This window comes from Hevea brasiliensis, chromosome 7, assembly GCF_030052815.1.
Source record: "Hevea brasiliensis isolate MT/VB/25A 57/8 chromosome 7, ASM3005281v1, whole genome shotgun sequence".
NCBI lineage: Eukaryota > Viridiplantae > Streptophyta > Magnoliopsida > Malpighiales > Euphorbiaceae > Hevea > Hevea brasiliensis.
In genome coordinates, this window is record NC_079499.1 from 4,327,724 (window position 1) to 4,350,727 (window position 23,004).

The window sequence follows — 23,004 nt, forward strand, 5'->3', positions numbered from 1 at the left end:
TTTATATTAAATATCAATTTTAGCTAAAACTTTTGTGTTTATCAATTTGTTTCTAAACCTTTTATATTGTCTAATGTTTTCAATTTTATAATAAATTTAAGTAAAACCAATTCAACTAATCAATTGATAATTTTTAATTTTAACTAATCTTTTTAATTTTATTAATTTATTCAATAATTTTAATATTTTCATTATTATTAACAATTTGTGTATTCCAAAAAAAATATAATAATTGAACAATATATCTTAATTATTTTGTTTATTTATTTATTTTTTTTACGCCTATTCCAACATATCCAGCTAGTTACCAGTTAACGATTAACTAACATATATTATATGAAAATTATGAAAGAAAAAAAAAATTCTGCATGGAATTTTCATCTTGCGGGCTCCTTTTTTTTTTTTTTTTACAAAAGAGATTAAAACAAACAACTAAACAGATCTAAAGTAAGTAACACCCACAAGATCAAGATCATGCTTAAGCCATGAAACAAAATCTGCAGGAGTATTCAACACTTCAACACCAAAATCATGGGTATGAAGATGCCTTGCTAACCAATCTGCAGCTTAATTCGCCTCACGCAACACATGAGAGAAAGTAACATTCCAATCAGGAGTTAAAAGGAATTGAATTGCAGAAACAACTGATAAAACAACACCTGAGACTGAAAAACTTCTGCAAGAATTTGCACATTTTTCCCCTTATTAAGATTATCTCGCGGGTTCTTTGTAACATGATGATTTTTCTCCTTCTTAATATGATTGTTGTTTTTTGTCATATCTCATTCATGTTTAATCGATCTTGTCTATTTTTTCACCAATTTAAATCTGCATAAATAATTAATCACGATGATTATGAGAGTAATAATTAGCATTCGCAAGCTTCTTCTTCACTGATGAAATTGAAATCTGCCAGTCTTTCTTGAATATCATGCCTCATGTAATTTAACTTGTATATAGGCTGTTTGTATAGTGAAAGAATGGATGGGGGAACTGTTTTCACTGCCTCTCTACAAGGGATTCAACAAATCAAGTCTCGAGATGGAGAAATTCTAACCAGACCTTTCTTGGATGTATGCAAAACAATTTTACCTGTTATCGGTACAGTATTTATATAACCTGCAAATTTCTATTTGTTATCTCTGCAGTAATTATACATAATTTATATGATTTCAGATAGCTTTGTATCGGCCATGTCCTTTGCAAAATCTGATATTGGTGGCAACATATCCGTATGATGATCTTTCCCTGCTGCTACCTTAAAGAAAAATGAATTAATTAATTTCAAAGATTAGCTCCAATCCATCTTCTTTTTTCTTGTAAAGAAACTGATGGCTTTACAGTCTTCTTTATCTTGTTGAAGAGATTGGAGAATAAGTATTCATCCAACCCATCAGAATTCAATCTCTTGTACAGTATAGTACGGTCAGAGATTGATTCTAAAACGGCAAGAGGCTCATCCAGTTGCACAAATTGAGGAATTATCACGTTTGGAGGTATCTTTTGCTTCATTTCTTGGCTGCTCCAGGGCCATGGACTTCTTGGTGGAACTGTTTCGCAACTTATTGGCTCATCCAGATTGGAGGATGACACAAGTTTGCAGTTATTCATACATCAAGACCCTGAAGAAATGGCATAACTGGCTAGCCAGTTCACGTTTTTCAGTAAATACTTGTCGCCTCAGAAATTATTTTGTATCCTTGTTTCCAAATCCAATTCTTTCTTCTTTCGTTGACACTCTCCCAGATTTATATGAAATACAGGTTGCCTCGAAGCTTGCTCCAGACAGGAAGAAATTTATGGATGTAATTAGTGGCAAAGGTGATGTTAATGCTGACGTGGAAAAGTTCTGCACTAACTTTTCACCTTTTCTGGATGAGAATTACAAGTTCTTGCTGAGATTCAATGCCAAGTTTTGATTCTTGGTTGTGCCCTGCATGATAAAAAAGATTCCTTAGCTTCCGCTCAATCAATCAAGTTCCTGAGAAATGCAGCAAACAGTATAAAATCTTATATTTCTGTTTCCTTCCTGACTAGTGATCTTTCAACCTTCTTGCAGGCAAGTGTTGGAGTAGACGACATGAAAGCTTGATGAGCTGCTGCCGATTAAATCATTATTTATGCCTTTCTTTCTTTCTTCTTCTTCTTTTTATTGCTTTCATTTATTTGTTTGAATTGGATTGTAGAAAAGCTTGATGACTTGGATTTATTTGTATTGGAAAAATGCCGATAATAATAGACCAAATTACACCCAAGAAGGCAGGGAATTCTTATGAATCATGTTATCAAATGAACTTAAAGCATCATCAACTTCTCAAATTGAATCACATCCATTTCCTGTTGAACTCCCAAGCTAATAAAAGCAGCTGAACAAGTTTCTTAATTTAGGACCATGGAGAAACAGAAACGCCGATTGGACAGATGATACTCTAAATTATCAGAAACTATCACCTGGCTATGCAAGTAAACGAACGAATAGTCTTTGTTCAAAATTAAACGGACTACTTAAAACAATATTATGGCTATTAATTACTAAACAAGACGTTTATAGCAACAAGAAGTTGCTTTCATGGACCAATATGCCTTAGCTCAATACTATTGGAGTTCTTTTAAGATTTGTGAGATCTTAAATTTGAGTTTAGGGTAGAGCTAATCATACCCAAAAGAAAAAAAAATTGGCTTTCATGAAACAATACTTCATGCATATGAAATGAAATAGTCCCACTCCACTGGGACTGGCAGGCATGCAACGGGAAGTTTTTATGGGGAATTGCTCTCCATTCTATATAAACTAACCAAGAAACTGAAAAAGAAAGGTCACCCACAAAATCTTATTATAGTTTTTTTATTTTCTGATCCGAGTAGTAAGCAATCACCAGTAAGTGCACAATCATGCAGGACCATCAAAAACAGCATTCTTATTCACAGTTAGAAGACCTGTTAAAACCTAATTTGCTAAATTTAACCACTGAACAATAGTATACAATCCCTCTTCATCCTCATACCGAAAACTTCGATCCATTTTTGGTTTTTTTGATTAATGACCATCAAATTAACGACAGTTTTGCTTTAAACAGCAATTTCCCTGCTAATTCATCCCTTTTCTCATCACCACCCACCTCTCAACGCATTTGTCAAAAACACTTTCATGTTTTTGATCTTACACTTTCGGATTTCATTTCACCTTCAAAATTGAAAAAAAAAATACTAAAAATTTATTACAGAGATCGAAATTAATTAGCTCGGTTTATTTCAAGAAATGCAGCTTGAATTTATCAATTCCAACCCCACAAAAGACTACTGTTACTGCTAAGGGGAAAACAAAATAACTTTCTTCATAGCCGATCCTACAATGTCAAACAACAACAACAACAAGATGAAGGGCCTTTTGAAAGGCCTAAGATACATTTCTCAAATTTTTGGTATGACATTGATTGCAATTGGACCTTCTTCCTTTCAAAATGCCACAGAAATTTTCCTTAAAAATGAATATTTCACATTACTTGTTCATATTCTTATAGCCTGGAATGTATTGCAGATAACGAGAAAGAGCCTGAAATGCAGATTGGGTATCCTACAGATGTAAAGCATGTTGCCCATATAGGATGGGATGGCCCCTCAGTGAATTCGCCAAGCTGGGTAACTTTTGAATTTGATTTTTTCTTCACTTGAACAAGTTTCAGCAGAAGTGTTCACTGAGTCTAAAAGAGATCCTTCCCTGGTTTTTATGTAGATGAACGAGTTTAAAGCAGCACCTGGATTTTCATCAGCTCCTTTGAATGGCAATGGAGATGCCAACGACGAAATAAAATGGGTTTCTGAAGGTATGATGTTTGTTATTTCAGTGGTGAACAAAGATGAATGAAATTCGAAATTCCTGAATCATCATTTGATTGCTATGAGTAATGCATTGTAGATTCTGCAAATCGAAGAAATTCCAGGAGGGCATCAGATGCTTCATCCAGGGACTTGCCAGAATTGCCAAAATCATCAAGAAGGCATTCAAGGCATGCATCAACAGGTGGAGCAGGTGACTTTCCAAGTACGGAAAAATCAGATAAGCCTAAACAATCAAGGCGGTCTTCAAGAAATGCAAACAAGGAGTTGGCTGATGGGAAACCAACCCGGCACAAGGATTCAAGCCAAGGCGGCGGCGAATCATTATCGAATACTGATGCACCCAAAAAGTCTCGGAGAAAGAAATCAAAAGACGGTTCTGTTGGTGGCTCAACGTCCAAGTCCTCCCGATCCAAAGCACAAGCTTCAGATGTGGATTGTGGATCTGAATCTGGATCAGCATCCAAATCTCTAAACATTGATCACTGCGATTCTGCTTCATCTTTCAGTGCTTTTGATGAAGATGCAGAAAATCGATATAATACTGACATATCTTGAGAAGTTGGTGTGTTTTATTTTTTTGTTTTCTTTTTGCTTAATTCTTATACCAGTTGTTAGAATCTTTTAGTTGAACCCAAGAGAGTTCACAAAAATTTTTCCCTTGTTTTTTCTTCCCTCTTCATGGAACATTTGAATGATCCTTCTATGGCACATACCACCTGGCAGCACCTGCGGTACCGAATCATTTTTTTTCTGTAAAGAAGAGTATTATATGATTAATCTCACCATATTTCAGCTTAGAAAGTACTGATTATTTGATCATCATCATAGAAAATTATATTACTCATATTTCCATCTCTATCACGCTTCCAAAGAAATGCAACTATCACTGGATGCTTAGTTTTGATAATGGCAAGATAATTGCATATCTTGGGACCCAAGCCTACCAGACCCGGTCATTGAACTGCTTGTGTGGTTGTGTCCAAATCAGTACTAGAGGGATTTGATGATTTCTTGCCGTCTCAGTCACAAACTAGACATGCCCAATTCCTTATTTGAGATTGCAAACAGCAACCCTTCAGATTCATCCATCACTCACAGATGTTAAAAGAAGAACAGGAACAAAAGGTTGACATATATGTCCTACTACTTCAAATAATACAACAAATCTGTACAATTAAAAAGCAACCATAAGTAACACAGTATATGCAATTTTAAATTTTCATCATAAAAGCCAATAATTACATATTTGCCTCAATCCCACCATTTCTGATCTAAACCCCAAAAAATTCTTGTAAAAAAAAAAAAAGGTATACAACCTGTTTCTTTCTTCTTTTAATCATGGCCTCTCTAGACAAATTACCAAAGAAGAGACAAGAAACACAAAATCATTAACCCAGATGGAGAAGATAACACCTGCACTGATGACAATGAAGAAACAGAATTATGCTCTTTAAAAATGACAGGATTGGGAATATCTGATTTGTTGCACAACTTCCATTTCTCCAAGATGACCTTGTTATTTTTGCCAGAGCCAAAATCTTCATCAATGCACAGCCCTGAATTACCCTTTAACTTCAACTTTTCACCAATCTTAGCTGTAAATTTTGCAGAGAATGGAATTTTACCACTCAAATTGTTGTTTTCCAAGTTGATCTCATTTACAAATTCCAAAAATCCTAACTCCTCTGGCACTTTTCCTTCAAGCTTGTTGTTATCAAGCCTTAGATAACACAAGTTTCTCAAGTATACCCCCATGGAAGGTGGAATCTCTCCAACCAGACCCATGTCTGAAAATCCAATTCCCGAAACACCCCCAAGCTTTTCCCATATTTCTGGGATATGCCCTCCCAGTAAATTCCCACTCAAATACACTTCTCTCAGTCTGGGCATTTCTCCTAAGAACAGGGGAACTCCAAAGTTACCGAACCGGTTAAAACTCAGGTCTAAAAACTCCAAGCTCTGCAAGTTAACCATGCTATATGGAATTTTACCCATAAACCCATTATAGCTCAAATCAAGCTTCAAAATCTGACATAAATTACCTATAGACTCGGGAACATTTCCGTCAAAGTGGTTTTGACTCAAATCTAGAACTCTCAACTTCTTCAACTTGGTTAGACTAAATGGAAGACTACCGCTTAACTGATTTCTTGATAGTGTAATCTCTTCTATGTTGACCAAATTACCAATCCCATCAGGGATACTTCCATAAACCCCACTGCCATTCAAAACCAGCCTTCTCATATTGGTGAAATTACCAATGATGCCACTGAGAGAACTAACCAAAGCTGGGTTTTCTACAAACACAAGCTCCTCAAGATTAGCCCCGAAACTAGAAGAAGAAATGTTAGGCATCACAACAGGTGTTTCAGTGAAGCACTTGTAGAAAAAAAGCTTGCGAAGGTACTTAAAGGAGGTGAAGAGAAGGGGGTTGAGAGTGGAATTCGGAGAACAAGGCGGGTTTGGAGTAGAATCGGAGACATATCCGAAACTAAGCTCGGTAACGTGAACCGTTTGAGGAAGGGTAGTGGAAACGGAAAGGTTTTGCGAGTTGGGTTGTTCAAAGAAGTAGTCGCAAACGACGCCGTGAGGAGCAGAGAGGCAGAGGTCATCAGGGAAGAGAGTACGCCAAGGAATGGCTGAGTTGATGGAGGAAAGGACCTCATAGACAGAGTCTTGCTCGGCCGAGTCGAGAAGGGGTTGCTGATGCGAAACAACAAGAGAAGATAAGAGAGTTACAAGGAAGAGGAAGAATGTTGCCATTTGTTAGAGCGAGGGGGTTGAGAGCAATGGAGGATGAAAACCTAGGAGGTGAAATTAGGGTTTATGATACTGAAAGGATGGGACTGTCCTGCTAGAGCTTTTAGAATACAGCATTGGGTTTAGCGCTGTGGGTAAAATTCGTTGGGGTCATTGGGGGGATGGGCACTAGTACACTTTCAGTTTCTAGCTTCCTGGGTGGTTTTGTTGCAGTGAACTATCTAATTACCAAGATACCCTTCCCTTGGTCCTCTGTTTAGAAGTATAAACAGCGGGTAATTTTGGAAATTTTGAGGAGTATTATAGACTTTCAATCTCAGACCTCATCCCATCACCATTCGCATTTAGAAACACAAATGTCGGGTTCAGAACTATATGATCAGACGACGGCAGATACCTCATTTAACAAATATTTAAAAAAGCTTTCATAAACCTCGAACATTTCACCAGCATCTTTAAAAAATTGACTGTTAATAGCATCTCCTCTTTGCCCATAAGGCTGAAGAAAATTAATAAATAAATCGAACTTTAACAGCGAAACCCAAAGCGAAAAGTCTAGTTTTGGTTTCGGTTGCAGTAGAAAGAAAAAGGCAGCCGGCGTTAGCCGACATTAACCTACAGACAAAGAGAGCTCGGAGAGCCGACAACGACGCGCCGCAGCCGCCGACTTGCAGTCTGCAGTGCTGTACGAAAGCGACGTTTAACTGGTCGAAAGGAGAAGAGGACACGTTTCGGTGTCAGAGCGGCTTGTCGAATTGACACGTGGAAAAGTACGGAAGATCGTTTCCGGAAATGACAGAGCATGCGAATACCATTTTCAGTGATGGTGGTTGCCGTAAGAAACCACAGTTTTGTTTGGGGGAACCCAATGTGGGACCCGCTTTCCAGTGCGGCCATTAAGACAAGGGTTTCTAACACTAAAATGACATTTTTTGCCTTTGGTTTCTGACCTTTCCGTTGCTCTGCGCAGAGGAAGCAATTGTAGGGAGCCTCAGAGTTTGGAGATATTGTTGCTTCAGCTTCGCTCCCGATTGAGATCAGGGGCGAAGGCCTGATCTTCGTTTGCTCTACTCCCTCCGTTTTTTTTTTTTTTTTTAACTTTATTTGTCATTAAAAAAAATTAAATAAATAATAATTATTTTCTCAAATTTACTCTTATTTATTATTATTTTTAATATATTTATCTCTTTCTGATCACCTTTTTCATTATACAAGAAAAATGTAGTAAAACTCATGGGGGACGAAAATAGAAGAAGGAGAGAGAGAGCTCATTTGACTTGTTATTATCTTTTAACTGGGGGAGGAAGCGACAGTCCAAGGATGATTAGCCAACTCTTATACACTCGGGACCTCTCTTCCTCATAATAAACTATTGAAGCTCCAAATGCCCCTCAAAATCTCTCTTTCTCATAGGAAACTATTGAAGCTCCAAATTCCCAGCAATTTGAAGACACCTACAATCTGCCTGCGAAAACACATAATAGTAGGCCAATCTAAACAGATCCTTGTTCTTTATGCTATGGATTTGCCTCTAAAAAAGAATAATCTATTTATTCATTCCAACCCAACCAAAGAATGAGGAGAGAAAACATATTTTTCCAAGTGTGGAACATGTCGTCCCCTCCCCGGAAAGGTAAGGAAAATCTTGGTTAGACCAAAAAGATAGAATGATTTCACAGAAGAAAAGAGGGGAAAAAAAAAAAAGTGTTTCCTATAAGCCAATTTTCTTCCAAAAAAACTCTCTTTATTTAGTGCCTGTTTTGGCATTGCACTTAAAGATTCTAAACTGTTTTTTTAATAAAAATACTATTAAAATTTTTATTTTATTATTTTAATATTTTTATAATTAAATTTTTTTAAATTTAATTTTAATTTATTTTTTAATACTCTCTAATTAATATATTTAAAAAAATAATTTTTTTAATAACAATTTTAACAACAATACTAAATAGATTATTAATTATTAATCAAATAAAGAAAGCAATAAATTATGTATTAAAGGGTAATCTATCTTCTAAGAGAAATAAAAGAAGAAAGGAGGTATAAATTTTATAAATTTAATTTAATTATAATATATATGTATATATTAATTTAAATAAAAATGCTAACTCATTAATAAAAATAAATATATTTAAATTTAAATATATAAAAATTAATTTATTAATTGAAATAAATCTGAAGGATGATTTTATTATAATTCACTCCTATAAAATTTAAGAGTTAGGTTATCAAAATTTGTCTTGATACGCACTGCACTTTACTTTTCAATAATTAATTATAATTTAATGATATTTAATAAATAAATTTCATGTATAAATAAAACTACACTCAATTAAAATTAAAAATTATTAATTAAATCGTCTTTGGATTATTGGCAAAAAAGAATAAGCATTTATAGTAACAGAACTTAGCCTGATAGTATGAACAAACTACTGTGGGGGAGTGAAAGGTTTTAATTTTTGAAATATTGAAATTTATGACATGTCAATTTCATAAACGTGGTTATTACTAAGGTTTTTAAACTTAGCCTGAAACTGTGAAGGTATAAATTTAATATTTAACCAGAATTAAATCGAGATAATTAGTATATTATTAAATTAATAATAATTTTTTATTACAATTAATATTTTATATATATTATGAATAATTATTAAAATAAATTTAGTTAAATCTTAATATGTAAATATTTTTAAAAAAATAATTTAGATTTTTAATTAAAATTTTCAATATTAATATTTAAGTATATATAATAAATAAATACTTAAAATTAAATTTTATAATAATAAATTTATCATACCAATAATAAATATATATTAATATATTAAATTATATAATACAATAACTAAAAAATTTTATATATTTTCATTATTATTGAAATATATAACAATAATATAAATTATACCAACCATTGTTATGACCATATTAATTTTTGTGTTGAACATTTGTATTTAAATTCTTTAAGATGCTAACAAAATAAATCAATGAGTATTAGTATGTAAAAGCAGGTATGGTGATCGATTTAGTCTAATTAAATTGGAATTGTCGATTCAGAGCTTGATTAGGATATGAATTAGAATCGATTCAGTTGGTCATGGATCCATCCAATTTTGGTTTCCAATCAATTCAAGTAATTCAATTCCACGATTTCAATTTTTGATGGTTTTGATTTCTGTTCAAAAATAATTTAATCCACGTTGCATCCTTTAAAGTCGTCACTTCTTAATCTAGTTTGAATTTGACCGAAATTGATAGTTGAACCGCCCTTTCTGATCTGATTCAGGTTTCAAGGTTTAGAGAGGGGATTGAAACCGTTAATCCAAACGGATTCCAGATCTAATCCAAATTGGTCCCAATCCAGTTGAGGGCTGAACCGGCCGTGGCATGGACTCATGGTGATGCAGCAAAGCTTGACCCATCGTGATATTTTACGCGTGGCTATAACGGCGTTTTTCATAAACAAACAAGTAACGGCAAATTAGTCAAGTCTCGGTTAGACTTCACATCATTTCGTAACTATTCATTGGTTCACAATCGCGCGAAACATGCGCTTTTAAAAATGGCTATGGCTGGATTGTACCGTCGACTCCTCCCTTCACCTCCTGCTACCAATTTCGCTTCCTCTGAAGGAAAGGTAATCTCTGCAATCTCAGCAGTTTCCAGCTTCTTTTATTGTTAATTTTTTTTTTTGTTTTTAGTTCAAATAAGCAAAATTGAGGGATTAGGGTTTTAGAGAGGATTTAAACAGTGCTCGAGCTCCAAATCATCTATGCATAATAATGTGATTGTTAATTCTGGCATTTACTATGTTAATGAGAAGTTAAATTTTCTCATTTTAAGTGTAGTTGTGAAGTTTCTGCAATACAGTTGATCACCATGTTCCTGCGTTGAATTATTAGTATCTAGGAATTGAAGTTATTGAAAGGATAAATAAAGTCGTTAATCTTAGTAAAATGCTGCTTTTTTTATAGTTTGAACTTAATGATTAGTTCTTTTAGCTTTCTAGGTTTCCTCGAAATGTCTTTGTACTTAAGCCACTATTAAGTTGAAGGAACAGTCTGCCCATATGGGTGGATGTGTGTGTGCAAGTTAGTTAAAGCATCCATTGAATCCTTTTAATTTGACATGCATGCCTTGTTATTTGTGTGCAACTAACGGGAGCTGTTTTATGGGACCGTTTTTCTTTTTATTTGCTAGGAATCATTACAATTTGTAGTTTCGTTCAGTCTATTTATGGTTAATTATGATCATCATTATTGGTTTCTTTCGCCAATTAAGTCCATGTTTTGGAATTGCAGCAACTTTTTGTTGAAGCCATTCAGAATGGAACAATAGAAGGTTTCTATCGGTTAATTTCTTATTTTTAGACACAATCAGAGCCTGCATATTATGGTTTGGTGATGCTGCCGTGAGCCTCTAAAGACTATTCAATGTGCTACATAAACTTCTAGTAAGCATGTAAAACAAAGAAGTAGTGAGGTCGGGGGCCTTCTGGCCAGTTGCTCCGATGCTTAAGTTAGAAGCGTATATCAAGAGAATAAAAATTGAAATAGAAAGAGCTTTAATAGAAATTTTGGCAGCATAAACATACTTATTTAATGGCTACTTCTTATATTTATAGACAAAAAGCTAGATAGCCGTTGTAACTATCTGCATGAGCTGCATGAATCTCAAATATCAGGTAGATATCCCAAGATTCCCTCCTGAAAATCCACCTTATCATTGACTAGAGCTTTCTATCACACTAGTGGTAATGCTCCGTCTGCCGGGTGGACAAATGCCATTGCTCATCTTTCGTTAACTCTTCTTCTACTCGGTCTAAGGTGACCAAAGGATCTTCTACTCGGTCTAGGCTGTACGAGCAATCTTCTGCCTGGTCTGATCTTAGACCGAAGGCTGACATTTTGACGTTCACATTGGCCCGTTGTTGAAACGCCTACTATTTGACTTGGTTTCAAGCGTGTAGTATCATTTGGCTACCCTTTCTATGGTACAAGTAGATGCATTTTATAGAACTATGCTAGCTGTTGCTTAATTTGCATTTTGTACTTCTGGGCCATACTCTTGACCCAGGTAGGACCTGAGTGTCCTTGCAATTTGGTGCACTGGTAAGCATCATGGATAAGTGCATTTGCCCTGGCAGTTTTATGAAGTAGGCAGATTCATAACCTTGCGGGTGGAATTGTGTATCAACCTCAATCATATATTGTGTCTCGGAAGGCCATACTGATTATCTGATTAGAAAAATCTGACTTCACACTGTTATGATTTGGGCTTATAAGCTATTCTTGAAATAAGTTTCTATTCTTTATGTAATAGAAATAGTTATTTCTCTTTACTTTTTGCTACCAAAAAAGACTTGAACCTTGTTTCTATTATTTTTTTTTTTGGACTTCCTGAATTTATTCATTTATTCTGTCATCATAAAATACATGTTCAGTGGTCGTCAATTTTTGTGCAGGACCTTGGAGGTGGTTTGAAGAATCCATGTTAGGTTTGCTGTGAACAATTAGAAAAGGTTAAAGCTAAGGGCATCTCATTTGGGAAGCTTGTATGTTTGGCTCACTGTACTGGGGCAAAAGTTGAAGCTTAACGTGCAAATCAGAGCAACATTGATGAATTTTGTAAGCATGTCATGAAATGTTCCACGTTGTGATGATTGTCTTATGATAACGTCATATTATAGAGGAACTTTTAAATGGGTATATTTGTTTAATTTTTTTCTTCCTATGTATCTATTTTCTAATGTTATCAGGTATTTGGTATCATAAATTTATAACATTGTATGTGTGTGACATATTATTATTAATCATTCAAGCAGGGGACCATGCAATGCCGTGAACTTGGCCTTGATTTATGGAAAAGTTGCAGTTTACTATTTCTTCATGAAATTTATGATAATAATAATGCATTGTTCACATCTATATTAATGGTTAATATGACAACTTCTTTTACCAGTTAAGGAACTGTGCTGCATCACAAAGGAGATGCTCAAAATAGTTGGGGTGGCACTGATTTTTTTGCTTTACTTGTTGTGCACTGGCTCATGGATACTACTAATCCATGTTGTGGCAAAACATATGCAATTAGAAATTCCAGTTCTATAAAAGTGTTGTATATTACTTGCTCTTAAACGACAAATCACTTCCTTTTATTGTAGATCTGATGAAGTCTCAGAAGGTTTAATGGACTTCTGTAATCATCCTAAACAAAATTCATCTTTGTTGTTAATGACTCAGTGGCTGGATATGGTGGAAGGCTGACTCTATAATTTTTATTGCTTATGTTTAATAAAGAAGTACCATTATCCCCACAACTCTTCATGGACTCTATTGCTTCTACTGATTTGCAAATAAAGTTGGTCCAGTTGCTCCCTTTACATGTTGAAGAGATTGCTGGAGAACCATTATTTTAAATATTTAACATTTGTCATTCTTCATTGTAGATAGGGACTGGTCATTTTTCACCGATTGGTGGACTGGTCATTTTTCACCCATTGGTGGTTATCATGCTGGAAGGGACATGGCATTGATTTTGGATGTTGCACGCTTCAAGTATCCTCCACATTGGGTTCCACTAACACTTCTGTGGGAAGCTATGAATAATATTGATGAGACAACTGGGAAAAACAAAGGGTATGAATTTATGTATAAATGAAATTGCTTGAAATGAAAAACAATGTTAAGAGTTGTAGTTGTGCAACTGACAAAATGGCAATTGCATCTTGAAGTGTTCTATTCTTAGTTCCTATGACCTACATCCTCACTAGTCTGTTTTGATCTAGTTTTGACATATTCATATCGGAGCTTGCAATTGACAACTAGGTCAGCTGTTGCAACTTTTTGAAGTTATCATAAACTTGTGCACCATCACCTACTTCAGTATGTGGTTGACTGGTTGTGTGACCATGAGAATGAAATCTATCCTCCCATTTTAGTTTTGATTTCTGTTATGAATATTATACACACACATACCTCTATTGTCCTTAAATTGTTAACCAAGATACAGAAAATGTAAATGCAACACAGAAGAGCCACAAGAAGTTGGTGACCGCTGATTGAGTATCTAGCTATGCAATCAGCTAGGAACTCTGCCTTGTTATAACTGGGATCTAAACCAAATAGTTGAATTTTCCTTTCTACTCTCATTTATATTTTAATGACTGTCTACTTATTGTGGTAATTTATTTCCTACTTATTGTCTTCATTTTGTTGTATATTTGCTTTATTTATGCTTAATTTGCATCAGAATATTATTCTTTATTCACCTATGAAGTTTGATTATGCTGCAGGTTCATTTTTAAATTGAGGTCTCATCCAGAATCTGGACTGCTTTATAGCTTGGTATGAATGTAGTTAAGGGCATATATGATGTACATCTTCATGGTTGCTATCGCATTTGCTTGCACTTGCATGCATGTGTAGTTGCTTATAGTTTTTCCTTTTATACCTTCTCTAAAATTTTCTTTACAACGTCACTTCTTGTTCTATATATATATATATATATATATATATATATATATATATATATATATTTTTTTTTTTTTTTTTTTTTTTTCAAAAATTCCACTAAATGGTTTAGTATAACTTTGGAAGCTAACTTTTTTTTCTTTGTCATTTAACTATTTTTTGATCTCTGATCAGAAACTCTGAGAGCACTGCTATTAATGTTCGTAACAGACTATGCTCGACTGTGTTGTGCCTTTCATACTGTTGATATGTCTGAACTTTGAAGTGACATACTGATGCACTCTGTCAAGCAGTAACTTGACCAAACAAGTGACCCTTTTGGCAGCCACTGCTCATGCTGCCTCAATTGTTATGAATATCTGGCATCATAGTGTTGTTCGCCGGTCCCCTCTTTTTCTCCTTTGCACTGTCTGTGATTTGAAAATTTTGGAGATGGCTGAAAGATTGAATGAATTATATTGTTTGTAATGAATAATGATGTCATATTACTTTTATACTTTGCGCAGAGCTGTAAACGTGAGACTTGGGCTGCTATTGCAAAGTATTTAGTTGATGATATCCCTATTCTCTTAAAGTCAGAAGATGTGAAAGACATTCGTAAATTGCTCTTATGTTGTTTTCTCGTATAAATTGGGTTGCAGAAGTGCGGAGAATCAAGGATGGTGGGGGAAAGTCTAAGCCAAGAGGAGAAATTAAAGATTGTTGTTAAGGTTTTGCACTTATCCTTTTTTTGGTCCTTTTCTCTTGATGACCAAGATTTATGTATGTAATTCGTTTTGGAAAACTTTCTTTCTTTCTTTCTTTTTTTTTTTTTTTTTTTTCAGGAAGGGGTTTTAAAACAGGTGCAGGAAACTGGACTTTTTAAAAATGTTGCAGGATTTTTGTCTTCGGCAAACTCATGTTGCAAAAGTGTGCCAATCTTAAGTCTAGAAGATGACCTTCCTCGTATTGCTGCAGGTATCTGTGCCAAGGGGCAGAGATTTTGGCAGGAAAGTTCAGTTCTTCAGGACTTTATTGTAGGGAAACTTGTGTGAGGTGTTTGAAGACCACTGATGACAAGCCTGTTAGTACAGTTTTAGACGGTGGAAGTAAGCAGAGGCTGACGTGCTGTTCCTTCTCAAATGTAAACTGAGTTTCTGTAGCTGTGGCCCAAGTAATTGCATTGGGATTTATCCAGCTAGAAATGATGTTCTTACAGCACTTCTACTGGTTTGCCTCCTGAAGCATGGTCAGGTATCAAAGTGGGGAAACTTTGCAAGAAATATACACTCTTGTTTCAACCCAGAATCTTCCAGTTTTACTTCAAGAGCAAGTATATTTTCTCTGTCTGTTTTCTGTGCTTTTTATTTGTCTTGCAAAGATGACCTATTCAGCAGCCTATCTCTCGGGAAGCTATCAGAAGAAAATGAAAATGGAAATAAAAATTATTTGTATCATTGAATCTGTAAAAGTATTTTTACTTAATTCTTGGTATTGTTATCCCTTATACTTGGAGATCAGACCCATGTTTACTGACTTAAAACAGATGTAGTATTTTTCCTATGTAAAAAAAAAAAATAGTCATCGAAGATATTGAAGAAATTGGCTGCTGATGTGCATGACCATAATTAGTTTGTTTACAATTTCCATTGTTTGGAATGGGAGAGAAAAGTAGTGAGAAAGTGTTTGTTGATGTCTAGAATCTGAGACTGCTCTTTATATGCATTATTAAGTGTTTGCCGTGACTGAGACATTGTTCATTACATGTCTACACTACTCGTGATCTGGATGTTCAAGATGTAAAATTTTGTTACGATTCATTGCAAGAAAAATTTGTCACACATCAAAAGTATGAGATTTTAATGTGGGTTATATATGGACTTAGACTCTCTCACCTCAATAGCTAACTTTTGGGGTGTGATTTTCCTAAGTTCGTATCACATTTGTGATGGTCAAGTTGTTTCATGGCTGTTGCTATTTGCTCTATGCTTATGAAACATTTTATGGTTGTGTTAACTCCAATTTTCTCCGTGTGATAATTGATAGGTGTTGCATCTAGACGTCAATTCTAGCTTCTTAAGAGATGCCAAGAGAATAAGGTGGATGGGGATCTCGGTGCACCTCTTTCCTGGTACGCAAGTAATTTCCATGTAAATTCACTATTTTTGTAAGCCAAGAGTTGCATTATTTGTGGATATGAGAATCGTATAATTGATGCAAATACAAGAGATTTGTACAGCTTTTTCTAGGTTATAAGCCACAAAGCAAACCAAATATACCTTTAACAAAACTGAAATATATTTGTGAAGATGCCCGATTTATCTCCAAGTGACCAAAACCACATGATAAAGAAGAAGTGTTCTACCAAGAATAATGTAGCACTTTTAGGAAAGATTTGAGGATGATCTTCAAGAAACTCGAATATTGTTGAAAAGTAAACCGATGAATTTGCTATTAGGCTTCTCTCTAATGTTATATATATATATATATATATATATATATATTCCATCTTTTTGGTTTAAGGTTTGTGAACCATATTGGATCATTGATTGCTGGAGGTGTATTGATGCCTTTGTAGTTGTTATGGCAATGTCATGTGAATAAGAAAGCTGGCAGAAAATTCTATAAATATATAATATAATCTTAATAAGTTGTGTAACTTGTAAAATATAGAAACAAATAAAATGGAATATTTAAAAAAGAAATGTTTTCCCTAGTGCATGAATCTCCCTGCATTACAAAGTCCAGCGAAGGGTTACTGAAATTTAAACAACAGGGCAACTGATAAGAGCAAACGAAGGAAATACAGTTCCAAGGCCTCAAAATTTTATGCAGAAATGGAGGATAATAAATTAACAGGGAAAAACTAAAAGACAATCTAGAATACCCGATCTGTCGTTTGTGTAGATGGTCATTTTTTTTAAGCATCGGCTGGATCATCAAAATAACAATCGACTCATTTTGGGCATATGATTATCTTTCAAAATAATACTCCTGTTCCACAATGATCGTCTTCTACTTGTCCTAAATTATATATTATTTTCTATTGTAAAATAATAATTTATTTATTAGTTTATTAACTTCTCTACTTAATATGTATTGAAAAAAATAAAATTCATTACTTTTAATAATAATTTAATAATATGAGCTTACATAATTTTCAATGGAGTTACGCGAAGACATATTAGAAAAAATAAATAAAAATTTTTTATTTATATTAAAAAGTTATTTAATTTAATTTTTACATACGATTGAGAATCGATAAATATCTAAAGAGTAAATAGATAAATCAACTTGCTTAATAAAACTATAAAAAATATAATATTTATTTTTTTATTTAACTTATATTATTCTTGTAAAATTTATTAATTACAAAATTTTTACTTTAAACTAATTTTATTAAACTAATTTGTTAACCTAATTAAACTTTGAAATTAAATTATTAATTTTGCAATAATAAAACTGTTGAAATCTTGAAACCAAGGCCTCGTAGACTTCAAATTACATTTGGTCACTTGTTCCATATGATATGATCATTATTAAATATAATTTAATTTAATTTCGATTTATGTGTTTTTTCAGATTAAACATGAAGTAAATATTTTTCATCAACCAAAGTTTGTTCATACAACGAAGATGATCAAATCTACATTTCAAATTTCCCCCTATCCATATATACATGCATGCCAAAACAAGAAGCCCTTATTTAAAAAATTAAAAAAAAAAGGGTCAGGCAGACGGGCATCCAATGACAGAGCTCCACGTGTTGAAATGACAAGACGAGCACCGCTCACATCTGCAAGAAGCGAGAGAGCTGGCTTGGGTTCACAACTCCAGGTAAGTGGGCTCCATCTGCCTTCAACAAACTTGACACCTCCACATACCTTTTATAATTTCCCTCACTCGGCTCGGCTTCTTCTTCTTCCCCACCCTCGCTTGGCCCAAACGGTTGACCGTAGATCGTGCCCTTACTCAGGTATTCATGTGCTAAATACCCAGCCAGGATCTGATTAAACGAAACCGGCTCAGAGAGTTTTCCGGAGCCGGCTTGAGGAGTGGTCGGCTTGGGTAATTTTGTTGGTGTTGGTGTAGGTGATGATGGTGGAGACGACTTCAGAGAATCAAAACCCTCCCTCTCCTTGCGCTTATTTGTAGTCAAAACGCGACGGGGAGGGGGACGCATCGTTTTGGTGCTCATTCTCAACAAATCGATGCATGCCACGTCAGAAAGTAAGAAATTTAAAGAATTTTTTGAAAAAAAAAAGAAAAGAAGAAGAATAAGGCCTGAGGAAAAATCACTACACAGAGGAGATTTGCACTTTGCAGTGTGAAGAACGAATCTTGAGGCAGATAGCAAAGGAGAGAGAGAAGAAGAGAAGCTCTGGAGAAGATAAAGGAGAGAGAAACAAAGAGAGGCCGATAGACGTGAACGTTTGGTTTTATTTATAAAGGTAGTCTTTATAATTGCCCTTATCTCCTAGTTTAATTACATCAATTCCACGGTGTGTTAAATTCCCATAATACCCTTCTACGTTAACTCAGTTCTGGTAATTTATTATTATTATTTTTTTTTAATGAGTTGATCGTCGCAAGTGAATTTAAAATTTTAAACCAAAATCACGAGAATTTTAAACTGCAAGGAACCAACTCTTCAGTCAAAAAACCGAATGCGCAAGATTTTCTCTCTTAGCTTCTGAAGACTCTATCAACATAAAATGACTTTTCGGAGGGTTGTTCCCTTGGTAACAATCCATCTCTCCCCTTCCTTTTTTCTCTTTATTCTTTTCTTGTAGTTTTGTATGGCATGGCGTCTTTCGTCTTCTTCTTTAGCTTTTTTATTTTTCTTTATTTTTTTTCTTTTTATTTCTTAAATTTTTATATAGATTTTACTTATTTCAGTAAGAATTTTGTGCTTTTAATTATTAGTTCTCCTATAGTTTTTTTGAGTTTTTAAATGTTTGGACAGAAAAGAAAGGTCAAATTGGATAGTACTTTAGACCTATCTACTTAATATTCAATCTATGTTTCATGTCAAAGTGACTTAAACCACCAACTGTCACGGTTCCAGGTTTTAGCACTCATTTGGAACCGTACGGCATTTGACTTGAACTCTTTTAAATAAGTCAGCCAGGAGATTCTCACAGTAATCTGCACATCAAAAGGGTATTTTATTAGAATGGGGCTTTGGTAAGCCAATTAAGGGAAATTCTCCCACATATCTCATATAAGTAAGCATCATAGACATAGCAGACACATCAAGCAACGGGGCAATAATACATATGCACAAGCATCTCAAGCTTCATAAACAATGAGGCACAGATATATCAAGAACGGGCTACTTATTTCATTCAAATATCATAATCAATACAATGAAATAGAGATTCCTCACTTTCACTTGTAGGCAGGGGGGGAGTGACTAGTTGGCAAGTGCTGGGCCCGACAGTCACCGGTTAGTGAGTTCCTATTCCTTCACTCCTTGTAGGTTATCTCTATCTCTAACGGTAGAGAGAGACTCTCCTCTCAATTTTTTCTTTTTCGTTCTTAAGGCTCAAGGCCTCTTCTTTGCTAACCAAGTGGCTTTTCCTGCCCCTCGGACTAGGAAGGGCTTTTCAGCCCTTGTTCCTAGAAGGGGGTGTCCCTCTTCACCACCAGGCGGAGTTGGACTGTGTACAAATAACTAGTATCTTTTTGTTGCAGATCGGGGCTTCTTGGAAGAAAGTTTTGTTTGGGTCTGCATGTTTAAAGCTTTGGAGTTTTATTGTTTTGGAAAGCTGATTCTTCAACCATTTTCGAAGCAAATGGTTTTTTATTATTTCCTGTCTTGTTGTTGTGTGGGTTTCTTGTAGGTGTACTGTCATGATTGCGTGGATCGCAATTCTAGTTAGAATGGTTGTTCTCAAACCAGTTCTAGTTAGAATGGCTATTCTCAACCCTCAGTCTTCAGTCATGGTTGAGTGGAAATATGGCACCTGGGTTTTGTGGGAGATGGTTCTTAGTGGGGTGCTGGCACCTCGTAGAGTTCTTGCCCAGAAGGCTATTACGTGATTTTCCAACTACAGGAACACAATAATAGGAAGAATAAGAATAGAGGGAGAATCAATAGAATTCAGAGAGAGAGATACTTCTTTCTTTATCTATTATCCAAGATACATCATACAAATATTCTTTCATTATTTATACAACTGGTAGCTATGGAAGAGTAGTTAAACGAGAATGATGAATGCTTTATTTCTTCCCATATTTTACGCTACAGCTAACATGTTTCTGCTTTGCATTGGTGAGTGGTAAAACAGCTCTAAACCGTTTTATTAACAGCATATTCTTGTATCAATGCTACCCCCTTCAAATTCCTTGTCCTCAAGGAATGCAAGAAACCAAGCTCTCAACTCACTGGTGTGCTCCCAGGAAACTCCAAAGAAGCATCTGCAGGAATTAAAGCACCTTACTTCATCTTGCATTTAATCATTCTCAAATATCTAATTGAATGTTGGTTTAACATTTGTTTCATGTTACTTCCAATCCTTTCCAAGAATAGCTTCAAAAGTAAAAGAACTTGTTTACCAACACTTGCTTCCTTGTAATATTTCCAATCAAATTCAGTAATATCAACTCTTGCATATTTCCAACCTTTTATCTATGAGTATCTCTTGTACATTTTGAATGCGTCCATTGCAAACAAAGAGACTGGCCATATATCCTCTTCACTATATCCCATAGAACCTGAAATCCTTTTAAATGGGTGGAACTTCTCCTCAGGAACATACGCATTTTCTTGATGAACTTCATTTGCCAAAATTGTTTTATGGCTATTCTCAATAAGAACCTGATTAACATCCTTGGACTTTGCATCTTCTAGTTTCTTTTTAGACTCACAAATTTCCAATTCACACCCAGTCAGTTCATCAAGATAGTATGGAACAAGAAAGCCACCATAGAAAGCAATTGAAGCTGAGTACAAAGGGTGGTCAAATTGAGCATATGAGATTTTCTCGTCAGTAGAATCTAGTGAAAGGTTGCTAATTTTCCCACCTTCGTCAAACTTCAAAACTTTAGTTTCAACCTTAACAAAGTTTGTGGGTTTAGTAGATGGTTTGGACTTATTTAGAATTGTTGCTACAGTTAGCTCCTGCAACTTAGCCAGATTGTAAGTATCTGCAATTGTTTTTGGCTTAAACATTCTCACTACCAATTGCAACTCATTAACTAGCCCTCACCTGACTACAGTGTAACCTAGCGAGGTGTGCTACATTCAGTGCCGAAGCACCCTAACTTATCTTACTTTATTTCTTTAAAAATTTTATTCTCATTATATTTAATATCGATTATTTTTTTACGGAGAAACTAACAGAGTTTGTTCTATTTTATTATTGTTTGACATGTTTTACTATTCACCTATTTGAAAATTTCAATAATATTTTAAAATAAAAATCTCATCCATACTAATCATAATCATCTGATCAGTTCAAATATTCTCTATATAATTCAATTTTACATTCATTTCCATACTTTATCATTCATGCTCATCATATTCATCTTACATTCAATTCTTGTAATTCACATACTCAATTCATTTGTAAACATTCTCAAATTATATAAGCAAAATTTTCAAATTTTCTTATTTTACATAATTTACAAAATAATTACATAATTTTATAATCTACATGATCTACAAATTAATTACAGTTCTAAAATCTATATTTCAACATACAATTCATAGTTTATATTACAAATAATAACTAATTATAATGTACAAAATATATAATATGATTTATATGGGCCCTATCTACATGCATTGCTGAGAAAGTGACAACCTTGAACACTCTGCAGATCAGAACTCCAAAATCTCTGTTTAGTATTCGTTGGGCTTTAACTTCAGTACCTGCGCGATGAAACAAATCCATCGCGCTAAGCATTGCTGCTTAGTGGTGTAATAATATAACAAGTAAAAATAATTGGAGCATATTTCCTATACTTAAGAATTTTACTGGGTTCATATGAAATTTTCCATACAATATATCTTTCGTCATTTATGTTGCTCTCTAGAATCACTTCTTTTATAAGTTTACAATAATTATTTATATAATGTACAAATAAATCTAAAATTTATACTTATATTTATATTCTTATGAAAGTCACATTTGTAATGTTATTTAAGTTATAATTCTTCTACTAGTCTTTTTATCACTTTCTTGATACTTTCTGAGTTGTTTACAATCATTTCGTAATATTTAAAATTTTTAAAACTAGTTTAATTTACTTCAGATCATTCTAAGGAATAAATTTTTGGAGCTAATCTAATTTATTTCAGAACTTCTTCTCATTTATTTACTTTTTAGCATTTTTAATTGCTAATATTATAACTTATTTTAATAAATTAGACTGCCCAAGTAACCTACGACAGGCTGACTACATTGGATAACGGGTCGTTGGCACTGGACACCGCGGTGCCTCGGGCCGTCATACCATGGGACACATAATGTCAACCACATATGCAGTTAGTATGGCTAAAAAGCCATGATAACACATAATCGGGCATTAAGCCATGAGTGCGGGTATAAAGCCATGAATACGGGCATAAAGCCATGAATACAGGCATAAAGCCTTTTGCAGTACTGCTAAAATAATACCCTATTAGCATGTCAATCTATCCAATCTGACACACGTTTCTAGACAATACATTGGCACATAGTACCATTAGGAGTCTATATGTTTCATCATTTCATTATATTTTTCATTTATATTTTTATAACATTCTAATTTTGTTTATAGTGAAAGCGTAATTTCCAAATTCACATTTATAGGTAATTTATGTATTCATCATAATATTCATACTAATTTCAATTCACATTCATTTGATTTCACATACCATTTACATTCAAACATCTTTCCTTTCTCTCTTGATGGGAACTTAAATATCAAATGACACTTTTATCTCATTTATACATTCAACATTTTATTC

General features: G+C 34.3%; 4 protein-coding genes and 1 long non-coding RNA gene across 9 annotated transcripts; 3 read left to right on the top strand and 2 right to left on the bottom strand.

Annotated features, from left to right (window-relative positions):
* Window positions 1-604: 604 nt before the first annotated feature.
* Window positions 605-2,273, top strand: LOC110650317 (uncharacterized). Of its 2 annotated transcripts, XR_009149997.1 has the most exons (3): window positions 605-1,073; window positions 1,177-1,664; window positions 1,747-2,273. It is a non-coding gene; the product is annotated as an uncharacterized LOC110650317 (long non-coding RNA). The 2 variants fall into 2 exon arrangements; XR_009149996.1 differs by having other exon boundaries at window positions 605-1,664.
* A 1,265-nt stretch (window positions 2,274-3,538) lies between these two features.
* Window positions 3,539-4,893, top strand: LOC110650316 (CRIB domain-containing protein RIC7-like). Its single transcript, XM_021805251.2, has 3 exons — window positions 3,539-3,639; window positions 3,734-3,824; window positions 3,917-4,893. The coding sequence occupies exons 1-3, from the start codon at window positions 3,559-3,561 to the stop codon at window positions 4,393-4,395; spliced, it is 651 nt and encodes a 216-aa protein (XP_021660943.1). The 5' UTR covers window positions 3,539-3,558; the 3' UTR covers window positions 4,396-4,893.
* A 135-nt stretch (window positions 4,894-5,028) lies between these two features.
* On the bottom strand, window positions 5,029-6,980 carry LOC110650313 (piriformospora indica-insensitive protein 2-like). Its single transcript, XM_021805249.2, has one exon. It carries the CDS (start codon window positions 6,601-6,603, stop codon window positions 5,197-5,199), a length of 1,407 nt encoding a protein of 468 aa, XP_021660941.2. The 5' UTR covers window positions 6,604-6,980; the 3' UTR covers window positions 5,029-5,196.
* A 2,859-nt stretch (window positions 6,981-9,839) lies between these two features.
* Window positions 9,840-16,484, top strand: LOC110651127 (glutathione gamma-glutamylcysteinyltransferase 1-like). Of its 4 annotated transcripts, none has more exons than XR_009149999.1 (7): window positions 9,840-10,231; window positions 12,059-12,221; window positions 13,047-13,232; window positions 13,889-13,940; window positions 14,708-14,776; window positions 14,891-15,378; window positions 16,092-16,484. XR_009149999.1 is itself a non-coding variant. In XM_058149797.1 (7 exons), the coding sequence occupies exons 3-7, from the start codon at window positions 13,120-13,122 to the stop codon at window positions 15,084-15,086; spliced, it is 315 nt and encodes a 104-aa protein (XP_058005780.1). In that variant the 5' UTR covers window positions 9,840-10,231; window positions 12,059-12,221; window positions 13,043-13,119; the 3' UTR covers window positions 15,087-15,167. The 4 variants fall into 4 exon arrangements, 2 of the variants coding, with proteins under 2 accessions (XP_058005780.1, XP_058005781.1); XM_058149797.1 differs by lacking the exon at window positions 16,092-16,484 and having other exon boundaries at window positions 13,043-13,232; window positions 14,891-14,908; window positions 15,024-15,167; XR_009149998.1 differs by having other exon boundaries at window positions 9,841-10,231; window positions 13,043-13,232.
* Window positions 16,485-17,628: 1,144 nt separating this feature from the next.
* LOC110651129 (uncharacterized) lies at window positions 17,629-18,474 on the bottom strand. Its single transcript, XM_021806352.2, has one exon. It carries the CDS (start codon window positions 18,241-18,243, stop codon window positions 17,836-17,838), a length of 408 nt encoding a protein of 135 aa, XP_021662044.2. The 5' UTR covers window positions 18,244-18,474; the 3' UTR covers window positions 17,629-17,835.
* Between the last annotated feature and the right edge of the window lie 4,530 nt (window positions 18,475-23,004).

Coding starts and splice junctions, on each gene's coding strand:
- LOC110651127 (XM_058149797.1), top strand. CDS start 13,120: ATGGCATTGATTTTGGATGTTGCACGCTTCAAGTATCCTCCACATTGG. Junction 13,233..13,888: donor ACAACTGGGAAAAACAAAGG/GTATGAATTTAT, acceptor ATTATGCTGCAG/GTTCATTTTTAAATTGAGGT. Junction 13,941..14,707: donor CTGGACTGCTTTATAGCTTG/GTATGAATGTAG, acceptor ATTGGGTTGCAG/AAGTGCGGAGAATCAAGGAT.
- LOC110650313 (XM_021805249.2), bottom strand. CDS start 6,603: ATGGCAACATTCTTCCTCTTCCTTGTAACTCTCTTATCTTCTCTTGTT.
- LOC110651129 (XM_021806352.2), bottom strand. CDS start 18,243: ATGAGCACCAAAACGATGCGTCCCCCTCCCCGTCGCGTTTTGACTACA.
- LOC110650316 (XM_021805251.2), top strand. CDS start 3,559: ATGCAGATTGGGTATCCTACAGATGTAAAGCATGTTGCCCATATAGGA. Junction 3,640..3,733: donor CAGTGAATTCGCCAAGCTGG/GTAACTTTTGAA, acceptor GTTTTTATGTAG/ATGAACGAGTTTAAAGCAGC. Junction 3,825..3,916: donor AATAAAATGGGTTTCTGAAG/GTATGATGTTTG, acceptor AATGCATTGTAG/ATTCTGCAAATCGAAGAAAT.